At 44.5% G+C, this 12,471-nt stretch overlaps 1 protein-coding gene across 9 annotated transcripts in view; it reads right to left on the reverse strand.

Annotated features, from left to right (window-relative positions):
• LOC126187976 (hexokinase type 2) overlaps positions 1-12,471 on the reverse strand; it is a 424,860-nt gene that overhangs the window by 121,984 nt on the left and 290,405 nt on the right. Inside the window, exon 1 of one of the 9 annotated variants that reach the window (XM_049929370.1) lies at positions 3,376-3,426. The exons of the other annotated variants lie outside the window; for them this stretch is intronic. Coding sequence (XP_049785327.1) covers positions 3,376-3,411 — 36 coding nt within the window. The 5' untranslated portion in view covers positions 3,412-3,426. Of the gene's footprint in view, positions 1-3,375; positions 3,427-12,471 lie in introns of those variants that run through there. 9 annotated transcript variants of the gene reach the window in all.

A 12,471-nucleotide genomic window follows, 5' to 3' on the forward strand; every position in this document is an offset into this window, starting at 1 on the left:
TATTCACTGAACACTTCAGACATGAACAGCCCTCCTAATTTTTGTTCTCATGCTATTCATTTTTCTTCGCAGACAGATGGCATGCCACTTCGTCTTTCGTCATTCGTCATTCAGAACTGTTTCACCACACTGGAAACGACTTTGCCTGTATCTTAGGATTGTGCTTTGTTGCCGTACACTTCCACGAACTCAGCATAGATTGTTGCAGCGGTGTTCCCTTCAAACGCAGGAAACTATTTATTGCTTGATGCCCCGTTTAATCAACGGGCTGAGCCATTTTGAGTTTGACTATTCTAGCGATAGAGCGATTTCATTGTGTATCACATTCACCTGTGAACACAGGAAATTACGTATATAACAGTTTTTCCCTGGTGATAGCTAAAATTATATGCCTACGACCTGCCATGTCATACTAGTAGCTATCTGAAGCTCTTCGCAGACGATGCAGTATTGTATGGAGAAGTAGTGTCGTTATGAAGTTGTTACGAAATGCTTTTCCACTTGCAGCTAATGTAAAGACTGGCAGCTGACACAAAATTAAAAATCTAATGTAATGCTAGTAAATAGACGAAAACACACGAAATCGTCTGAGTACAAGGGCCGTAATAAATTACTGGATTCAGTCACAACTGTTTTGTATCCAAGAGTATCTCCTGGCAGCGATTAGAGACTGTCTCCTGGTCTTTCTGTTGTTACTGTTCTATTATTTCTTCCCCTCTTGTATTGTTTTGAAAGTAGAGCACCTGCTGTAACTAAGATATTAATTATAGTATAAACAGTTTGTATTCCTTCATACAACATTTGTAAGCCTTCATACACTATCAAAGTGTTACATATAAATTAGTTTTGGAACACGGCAAGACGTAAGAATGATTTCACCGAGGATAAAAAAACTAGTGCTTTTTAAATTATATCGATTCGTACGGAAAGCATATGGCAGACATGTTTACAGTAAGAATTCTGAGCGCGACCACTACGGTCGCAGGTTCGAATCCTGCCCCGGGCATGGATGTGTGTGATGTCCTTAGGTTAGTTAGGTTTAAGTAGTTCTAAGTTCTAGGGGACTGATGACCTCAGCAGTTAAGTCCCATAGTGCTCAGAGTCATTTGAAGAACTCTGAAGCAGTTTAATTCACACACTGATGTTCTATGAAACTCTCGCACAGCTCATTCTTTAGTATTGTTTATTGGTCTTTGACGCTTACCTAGAGAGATTAACGATAGCCAGGAGCGACCGTAGCTGGAAATGGGGGAAAAATAATTCCGCCCATATCATATACCCTCGACTTCACAGAGTACCGTGATGTGTACAAATAGTTCTGGAACAGAATGCCTAGCATAAACAATGTGTCACGCATTCGTGACCGTGGATGGTACGTCGACCCATTTAAACATCAAGTCCAAATAGGACAGCCTATCGACGAATCTAGTACAGACTGCACGGGATAACACATTGGAAGTTTAACACGCCCACAGGTACAAATGCACAAACGGCAGAAACAGTGGTACTGCACATAGGTTTTATTTAGTTATGATTTGACTTGGTAACAGCTAACGAAGTGTCGTTGAGAAACAGGAGAGGTCAGTGTGCCGATGGAAAGAGACGGCAGCTTCCGGGCAGTTGATAGCAACCAACGACACTGCCTTAAACCACCTTACACACAAGCCCCAATGTGATCGAGGTTTTGCATGTCTGTAGTACTCAGGAAGCAACAAGTAGATGAAATATCCTCTTTCTCTGCTCCGATAGCTTAATGGTAAGGCATCTTTAAAAAAATCCGGAAATACATTTTCAAGTTCTGACCTAGCACAGAGTGTCCACTCGTAAATCTGCAGCTTGAGTATGGTGGGCAGGAGGCGCTACGGAAGTACCGCCCGCCGAGTTGGGAATTTGAAAGCGGGAAATTGGGTTCGAGTCCCGGACCCGCAAAAATTCACTTATTACCACTATTTTCATTTCACTGCCCAACAGCGACCAATGTCAGAATTGATTTCATTTCATCAATTCTGCTTTAGCTTCTCACATTTCGATGTACTATTTACCACCATGGAACGTTACAGACTTCCAATGTCTGTTACTGATGTTACTAGAAATTATATTACGTGATTTTCAAAACCAAACACACCAGACATGAGAATTCTAATTGATTTTATTTAGCTAAATATATTTGGAATAGTCATCCAACTTAGGCATTACATGCATGCTTCAACTACATCTTACAGTTAATTGTGTTCATCTCTACTTCAATCAGTGTTCTTTCGCGTGCTGAAATTCGTGACAGTGCTGTCATCGGTATGGAAAGCATTGAACTATGCATATGACTTATGCCCAATTCTAAGCCTGCGAAGGAGATATATGACTGTCTACTAGGAATTCATGCTGCTTCTTGTGCTCCGATTACAATATTTACAGTTACTATTACGACCAGATGTGACGTCCATGCCATCGACAATATTGGTCCGAATACTATTTACATTTACACTCCTAAGTATTGCCGTAAGTGAAAGTAAGAGCCAGAAAAATACAATCAACCACGGAGTAGAAATTTGGACCTTTTATTCATTACCAAGGTATTCATCCGAAGGTGACAATACGATGGCAAGAAATGGGTAGCAATACTCAGTACCCAACCGTGGTTTAAATTTTCAGCACAGAATCAGATGCAGATATGAAAGCTACATTTTGTGTGTGTTAAAGAACATACAATATTCTTATACTATAGTGCACTGTGCTCCCTTTTATGGGAGGAAACTTCGCACACAAGAGAGAAGCATTTGACACTGTGACTGCATAGAGCCTGTATGTCCCATGGGAGCTGGAGGGGGGAAGGAAGAGAGATACTGTCCCGATAAATTACATAGGACTTCACTCAGTTGTCCCGATAAATTACATAGGACTTCACTCAGTTTTCTGCAAGCAAGTAGCACATAGTGTGGTTTACAGCAGTTCTTAGTGATTAGCGTGTGTTCTTGGTCTTAACTACCGAAACAGTTATGCTGCTGTTCCCAACAAGACGCCTAGCGTGCCGTAAACAGAACGTTCTACGTTGTGAACTAGTCTAACGCGAACTTGTTGTTGTTATCACTAGCCGAGGCACCGCCAGCAAGCAAGCTACAAACTGCACTGGTCTAAGCAGCAACGCCAGCTGTTTCGCTGGTCGCCACGTGTCTGTGGGCCTACTTACTCCCATCGATCCGCCCGGCTGTGAAATCAATAGGGCGAACAGATAAAGGCGGCGGCGTTTCGCGGTACGCAAGTTGCCCTTTAGATCGGCGGCCTCTCTTTTACTGTACAGCTCGGACAGGTGAGAGAGGAAGGGCTCTCCTTTAGAAGCGTTCACGTGACGCCTGGTCCTTGGCTTCAGACTTAACTCACCGACAGAGGCTCCTGCAAGTCCAGCGTGTGCCTCATCGCGGTGGCCGTCCCAGCGACACTAGGTCACCTCCACTCCACCCTCTGTGCCGGCCCGCGAGAGGCGGTCGCCATGGAGACCGGCCGTGACGTCAGCGTCGATACGCAGACACGCCGCCTGCCGCCGACAAAATACGAGCGCCCCCGGTCGCGAAAGTGACACGGGAAGGGCATCCGACCTGCCCATTGATAACAAGATACTGCACACATGCTATCAAGATCATGGGAGTCTGCGAGATCGAATCGCTGGAAATCAATACGAGCAACAATAGGGGTTTGTTGGTTCGCCTCGACGTACACACATTGTTTCTTATCGCTAATCCAGTTTTAGCGACCAGTAATGGCCGCCCCCCTCCCGCTCTCCTTTACCATGCCACGATTATTTAAATAATCGAACTACGTTTGAAAGAGAAGCTTGCTTCTCACGCAACAATGTTAATGACGTCATATAGCGATACAATTTTGCAAGTACCGGGTGATCAAAAAGTCAGTATAAATTTGAAAACTGAACAAATTACGGAATAATGTGGGTAGAGAGGTACAAATTGACATACATGCTTGGAATGACACGGGGTTTTATTAGAACCAAAAAATACAACGTTCAAAAAATGTCCGACAGATGGCGCTTCATCTGATCAGAATTGCAATAATTAGCATAACAAAGTAAGACAAAGCAAAGATAATCTTTCCAGGAAATGCTCAATATGTCCACCATCATTCCTCAACAATAGCTGTAGTCGAGGAATAATGTTGTGAACAGCACTGTAAAACATGTTCGGAGTTATGGTGAGGCATCGGTGTCTGATGATGTCTTTCAGCATCCCTAGAGATGTCGGTCGATTACGATACACTTTCGACTTCGGGTAACCCCAAAGCCAATGATCGCACGGACTGAGGTCTGGGGACCTGGCAGGCCAAGCATGACGAAAGTGGCGCCTGAGCACACTATCATCACCAAACGACGCGCGCAAGAGATCTTTCACGCGTCTAGCAATACTTTTTTTTGTTCTAATAAAACCCCATGTCATTCCAAGCATGTGTGTCAATTTTTACCTCTCTATGTACATTATTCCGTGGTTTATTAAGTTTTCAAATTTATACTGACTTTTTGATCACCCGGTACATTGCCCTTCCCAAACCTCCAACGGCAACGAACAGTAGCATATGAATGGATGAAACACACTGGATTTCAGTTACCAAATCGTGAAACAACTTACCGCGCAACCGACTAAAATCTAGAAAACCAACCTGCGTCAACCATGGCCAATGCGCTCCGGATATCTATAATCTAAGAGAGGAACGAAGAAATCATTGAACATCCTTCCGTGGTCGTAATAAGGTAGGTGAAACAGATCCACCATCCAACCCCTGGGAGCCAACAAACCAAGAAAAACATGGATCACCCTCAACCGTATCAGAACAGACCACGCAGTGACGAAAGAAACGCTACACAAGTTGAGAAAAATTGATTGGTACCTACAAAGACAATATCTGTACCAACTCACTCGCTGGAGTGTCTGGTAAGCCGTTTTTAGGCCATTTGAGGAGCTACGTGGTTGAGAAGTAGCGACACCGGTCGCGAGAACTTAGAGCGGCCGGGAGAGCTGTGTGCTGACCACATGCCCGTCCGTACCCGAATACGGTGACTGTTGAGGACTGAGGACGGCACGGCGTCCGGTCGGTACCGCTGACGCTTCAAAGACCTGTTCTCATTTTATCTTGTATTGTATCAACTTAATTGTACAATGAAATTTTCACTCTAGAGCGGAGTGTGCGCTGATATGAAACTTACTGGCAGATTAAAACTGTGTGCCGGACCGAGACTCGAACTCGGGACCTTTGCCTATCGCGGGCAAGTGCTCCACCAACTGAGCTACCCAAGCACGACTCCCGCCCCGTCCTCAAACCTTTAATTCCGCCAGTACCTCATCTCCTGCTCTCCAAACTTCACAGAAGCTCTCCTGCGAACCTTGCAGAACTAGCACTCCTGGAAGAAAGGATACTGCGGGGACATGGCTTAGCCACAGCCTGGGGGATGTTTCTAGAATGAAATGTGAGAACTGGGCGTGAGTCTTTCTTGGGTAGCTCAGTTGGTAGATCACTTGCCCGCGATAGGCAAAGGTCCCGAATTCGCGTCTCGGTCCGGCACACAGTTTTAATCTGCCAGGAAGTTTCAACTTAATTGTATCTACTGTAATGTAAATCTGTAAGCCATACTCTAGGTAATTAAATACTAAATTCTGCAATACATTCGTAGGTATATTTGCATTCTAACATTTATTGCGAATAGACTTAGCAGTGAGAAGTAAAAAATAAAAACTCAGTGATTTGAAATATTGCGTACAGTTTGTTGGAAGTCACTAAATGCTCTCATTTGTCAATACTAGATGAATATAGTGTGTGTGACAATTATAGGTCCACGGACCGCAAAGAGAACGCATAGGTTGGTATTACAGCATAGAAAACCAGATTGTTCGTTGGAAAGTCTGATACTGAAAAAAAACACAGATGCTTTAGGCACATGGTGCGCAAACATGATCCGCTACAGAAGACGTTAACGCTGAGGAAGATCGGAGGCACAAGGAGAAGAGAGCGGTATAGGATGAGATGGTACGATGGCATCGCAGTAGTATGAGATTCCAACTGGAAAGTCTGCGAGAGAAAATGCAGGGCGGAGGATATTAGCGTGCCTTAGTTCGCGGGGTCACGGAAAGTCGGAATCGACTGAAAGAAGCGTGGAACAGTCTGGAACAGTCTAAGTGTAGAGGGGGAAAAAAGTACTTCTGATTGCAACGTATTATTGAAATTAGTTTGGGGGAAAGGAATCATCTACCCAAGGCGGATACACAAATCCGCACAGATCTGACTGGTAGACTTTGCGAATAGGCGACAGCTACTTCAAACATGAAATTTTCGAAGTGTTCATGAACCATGGACCCTGCCGTTGGTGGGGAGGCTTGCGTGCCTCAGCGATACAGATAGCCGTACCGTAGGTGCAACCACAACGGATGGGTATCAGTTGAGAGGCCAGACAAACTTGTGGTTCCTGAAGAGGGGCAGCAGCCTTTTCAGTTGTTGCAGGGGCAACAGTCTGGATGATTGACTGATCTGGCCTTGTAACATTAACCAAAACGGCCTTGCTGTGCTGGTACTGCGAACGGCTGAAAGCAAGGGGAAACTACAGCCGACATTTTTCCCGAGGGCATCCAGCTTCACTGTATGGTAAAATAGAATTGGGGAGGAGTTTGTGGCACAACTTGACTAGAAGGAGGGACCAGTTGGTAGGATATGTTCTAAGGCATCAAGGGATCACCAATTCAGTATTGGAGGGCAGTGTGGAGGGTAAAAATCGTAGAGGGATACCAAGAGATGAATACACTAAGCAGCTTCAGAAGGATGTAGGTTGCAGTAGGTACTGGGAGATGAAGAAGCTTGCGCAGGATAGAGTAGCATGGAGAGCTCCATCAAACCAGTCTCAGGACTGAAGACCACAACAACAACAACAACAACAACAACAAAATTTTGTAAATAGAACCCAACACGGAAACATGCTATGCCCTCCCAAGGCTCGCCGATAGTCAATCAGAGCCGTAAACCCACATTTTCATAAAACAGACGTTCCTTACGATCAAAAGTAAACTCATTAATAACAAGGGTCGAATTGAAGGTGGCGTATCATATGAAGAAACAATATCATGTTAACGTAGTAGCACGTTGCTGCTGTTTTCAGTATGAAGACTGAAGTTGTTGCAGCATTCGACACTAGTCCGTCTTGTTCAAGTTTGTTCATAACTTTTGCAATCTACACTTATTTTAAACTGTTCAATGTTGTATAGATTGTTTCCCTCTACAGTTTTTATCTGCATATAAGAAACAGAAAAAGTAAAAAGCTACGTAAGAATGAAACGTCTTAGAACGACGTCCAAAATTAACGTTTTTCACGTCGTAACAAGCTTTGTATATTTAAGCGTACAGGGCGAAAAAACACTTCTGATGGCAATGTATTGTTGAAAATAGTTTGGGGAAAAGAAAACATCTAACCAAGGCGGATACACAAATGCCATATTTTTTGCAAGTAAGGAAAAAAAATCATGAAATGAGCTTTGGAGGGCAATGAAAACTAGTTCCATTCACAATTAATCACTGCTGTTCAAACGAAAGCAGAATTCCATTTTGAAAAATAAAACCGTTTCAGCTGTAAAATCCTTTTATTCTTGAGCATTACTGGTTTCGCAGCACTTATAGCTGCACCTTCAATTGTAGATTCGAGTCAAGTCATAATATGCATAAACTTTACTACGGGAAAACCCACCGTTCACAGTCGGCCGCATGCAACAGATTATCCACAAAAAAGACGAATGTCCTGAAGGTAATAATTCCAAGATACTGTGAAACTGAGGTTTGATGAGACCTTGAACAACCTTATGTTCAACCCTACTACAATGTGTGGTGTCTGTAGAGTTTGAGTAAGAAACAGGGTGTATGCAAAACCGAGCAGCAGGAATACTCTCACAGATTCGTCTGCCTGAGAGCAACAGTTACGAAAACGCTGAAAAAACTCAATTCCTGTTACACATTGCGAAAAACTGTTTAAATTACAACACCACCAACATACCACTCAAGTAAGAAATCTTAGATTAATAGCAGCACGAACAAAGGCATAGAAGGGTTCTTACTTCCTATGCTCCAGTTCAGACTCTAAAGAGGAGTAACGCTGATACGGTACGAGGAAAAGTTAGAAGAGTATGGCTCACTGGTAGGATACTAGGAAAATGGGGCATGTCACGGAACTAGGGTGCCGTCAACCGTTGCTCTGGCCGTCATTATGAGACACTAACAAGGGAACCTCCCCATCGCACCCCCGTCAGATTTAGTTATAAGTTGGCACAGTGGATAGGCCTCGAAAAACTGAACACAGATCAATCGACAAAACAGGAAGAAGTTGTGTGGAACTATGAAAAAAATAAGCAAAATATACAAACAGTAGTCCATGTGCAAGATAGGCAACATCAAAGATAATATGAGCTCAGGAGGGCCGTGGTCCCGTGGTTAGCGTGAGCAGCTGCGGAACGAGAGGTCCTTGGTTCAAGTCTTCCCTCGAGTGAAAAGTTTAACTTTTTATTTTCAAACAATTATTATCTGTCCGTCCGTCCGATGTGAGGTAACTGCGCCGTAGTATGGGGACGCTACACCTAAACCTACATCGAAACACACGTCAGTCGACTACAGCGCACGGAAGAGAGAGTGTTCCTGGTAACAAGGCTCCCTGGCTGGCAGTTGACTGTTCGCTACTTTGGACGAGAGTGCATTAAATACGTGATATGTACTCCGTGGGCAATATGAATCCAGCAAATATAGCTCGCGACTTCAATAACAATGTCAATGAACATATTCCTGTCATGTGACGCACATGCCGTCACCAGTATCGTATGGAATGTATCAGACGTATTTTCCTGTGGAGAAATCGGTTGACCTATGACCTTGCGATCAAATGTTTTCGGTTCCCATTGGAGAGGCACGTCCTTTCGTCTACTAATCGCACGGTTTTGCGGTGCGGTCGCAAAACACAGACACTAAACTTTTTACAGTGAACACAGACGCCAATGAACGAACGGACAGATCATATCTTCGCGAAAATAAAGAAAGTAAATTTTTCACTCACTCGAGGGAAGACTTGAACCAAGGACCTCTCATTCCACACCTGCTCACGCTAACCACGGGACCACAGCACTCCTGAGCTCACAGTATTCGTTATGTTCCATATCTTGTGCATGAACTATTCAGTTTGTATATTTTGCTTATTTTTTTTCATAGTTCCACACAACTTCTTCCTGTTTTGTCGATTGATCTGTGTTCAGTTTTTCAAGGCCTATCCACTGTGCCAACTTATAACTAAATCTGAGAGGGGTGCGATGGGGAGGTTCCCTTGTAAGATACGAAGCAGCGTGCCAGCCGCTGGTTTGGTCGTGGCCAAATCGCTGTATACCTTACCCTGTCTTCGAGGTACCGCAGGCACTGGTAGTTTGAAGTGTTACCGTGTGTAGTGTTTACTGCGAAAGCTCGTTCCAGGGGAGAAACTATCTCAGAGTACCGTCAGCGAGATCATCGGCATATAGATGGCAGGAGCCCTGTCAACTGTCACTGGCTAACAGCGGCGTACAAGCTACAATGCAGCCAAGTCATTCGCAAACTTTCTATAGGAAGGTTGCAACGCCACACTAATGTAACGAAATGCAGGACGACCTGCGAAGGAAGTAACACTAGTGTAAGGACTGGCAGTGTAAGATGTTTTACACGTGTGTAACTGTTCCATTAAGCTACTTGCAAAGAGTGACAATCCTAAAATACTTTGGAGTAACCTAAAGCAGAATGACCACATAAAGTAAACTAAAGGTAAGAAATAGGTGTTAGGTTGAGATTCATTGGAAGAGTCTTTAAGAAATTTAATTCATCTACGAAAGAAGTCTCTCACAAAATACTAGTAAGATCGATTCTCGATTATTCCTCACCAGTGTCTGGAACCCTTACGATGTTCGATGAATAGGAGAGAGTAATAGAGAGAAATGTCCAACGAAGGGTGTATCTTTCGTTGTGGGATTGTTCAGTATTCGAGAGAACGTTACCAACTCCAGCGCAGTCTCTACGAAAGAGTGGTCTTGTGTCGCTCGAAAGGGTTTAAGTACATTCCCACAAAGAGCCTTGCAACGTGTTATTTCCTCCTACACCGATCTTGATAAACATCCACGACGGAAAAAAAGAATCAGAGAAATTGGAGCTGATACGAATTTTCCAGTTGTTCTCACGCATTATTGGCGGGTGAAAAGAGGGTAATGACAGTCATATCTGAACTATCCTCCACCACATACATCTGGTGGGTAACAACCACACGCAGGATGCCAGCTTCTAGAGTGTGAGGGAAGGTACTTCCGTTAGCGTCATCATGACGGTGCCCGGGAATCGTGACTGTCGGGAACCCAACGTACAAACTCTTGTCTGCTCCTCCTACCAAAGTAGTCATCTTGCAAAACGTCTGTGGGGGGAAAAACATGGGGGAAGCTGATCATCTCTTATCTGTCCGGTGCAGAAGCCATCTACTCCACACGAGTGCTGTTCACCGACAGCCACAGGGCACGGAGATTAGCATGGAGAGGAGAACATAGAAACTCTACGTTCGAACCATGAAAAACGGTCGCAAGCACGGGTGAGTACTGGTAAACGACCGAACGTCGAAAATGGCACGAGGCGATGCATTCCGCTTGCCAACAGTGAATCATGGACCGAGAGAAAACAGTAACAAAAGAGAATGGAACAGTCTGAGATGCGCTACAAAAGAATGTTGAAAAATATGTGAACTGGTAAGATAAGGAATGACGAAGCTTTCCACAGAATCGGTACAGAAAAGATCATATGGAAAACACTAATAAGAAGGGGGCAGCATGATAGGACATGTCTTTAGGTTGGCTCAAATGGCTCTGAGCACTATGGGACTTAACTTCTGAGGTCATCAGTCCCTTAGAACTTAGAACTACTTAAACCTAACTAACCTGAGGACAGCACACACATCCATGCCCGAGGCAGGATTCAAACCTGCGACCGTAGTGATCGCGCGTTTCCAGACTGTAGCGCCTAGAACCGCTCGGCCACACTGGCCGGCCATGTGTTAAGGGATCAGGGTGTAACGCTCATGGTACTTGTTGTGTCTAGACAAGACAGCCTAGACACAATGAGAGGAAGCCGAAAGGCACGCGCTTAAACTCACGCAGGCTGGCGTGAGGTCTGAAACAGGATACGTAATGAATGCTATAAAGAAAAGTACGTAGCTTCTGGAATACTTAACTTTAATCCACATTTGTAGAACATCGCTCTTGATGATACATTAATAGAATCTCAATATAAATTGAATACGGCGCCTTGCTAGGTCGTAGCAAATGTAGCTGAAGGCTATGCTAACTATCGTCTCGGCAAATGAGAGCGTAATTCTCAGTGAACCATGTCTAGCAACGTCGGCTGTACAACTGGGCGAGTGCTAGGATCTGTCTCACTAGACCTGCCGTGTGGCGGCGCACGGTCTGCAATTACTGACAGTGGCGACACGCGGGTCCGTCGTATACTAGCGGACCGCGGCCGATTTAAAAGCTACCACCTAGCAAATGTGGTGTCTGGCGGTGACACCACAGTACTACAGGTTACTGTAAGGGGGGAGGGGGTAGAAACTGTAGAGGAAGACAGACTGGAATACATACACCAATTCATTGAAGGTGTAAGCGACAAGTGCTACTCTGAAATGAAGACGTTAGCGCAGGAGAGGAATTCGTGGCATGGCATGTCGCATCAAACCAATTACAAGAAAAAGCGAGAAAAGGAAAGACTGAATAAAGGAGGGTCCGTAATTCCACCACCACCACCACCACCACCACCACCACCACCACCACCACCACAGAGTCGTGTGCATTCGTTTTTGGTTGCCTACAGCATCCGACACGGGATCTGTACCTTCAACATGACTATACAGCTATCCATCCCTCCTAGACTGTTTGCATTGTACGAGAACCACTCCACGGGCACGAGGATGTTTATGGGTGTCGTCCTAGATGAACACATATCAACCGAAAAGAGTACGTCGAGACTGCGCGCATTTGGCCCAGCTACGACCATCAGAGCTACTCGTATTTGTGGTCTACAGTTGAGTCACGGATGAGGATTGACTCCATAGCATTTTACACATCTCATGTGGCATATGGCGCGTCGTCTTGCGACAGAGCGAAAATGGGTGCTCCGCGCTACTGGTTAGGTGACGTCCACATGTTCATGATGAATGATTTCCCTTCAACTTCTCTGAAAATTGGCAATGTAACCGTCAGCTGGACATACAGCAATGTTTTTTATCTTCTATTTTTCCACTCAAAGTTACCACTAGTGCATCCGATCATGAATAAATTAGATATGGCACAGTTCTCTAACAGATTTAGCGTAGCAACATGACCTGAAATCCTTAGTAAGGCTGGTGGCATTTCTGCCCTGTTAAAAAACAACGGGTGTCAGCAAAACCATTACAAACAT

The sequence above is a fragment of the Schistocerca cancellata genome, chromosome 5 (genome assembly GCF_023864275.1).
Source record: "Schistocerca cancellata isolate TAMUIC-IGC-003103 chromosome 5, iqSchCanc2.1, whole genome shotgun sequence".
NCBI classification, from domain to species: Eukaryota; Metazoa; Arthropoda; class Insecta; order Orthoptera; family Acrididae; genus Schistocerca; species Schistocerca cancellata.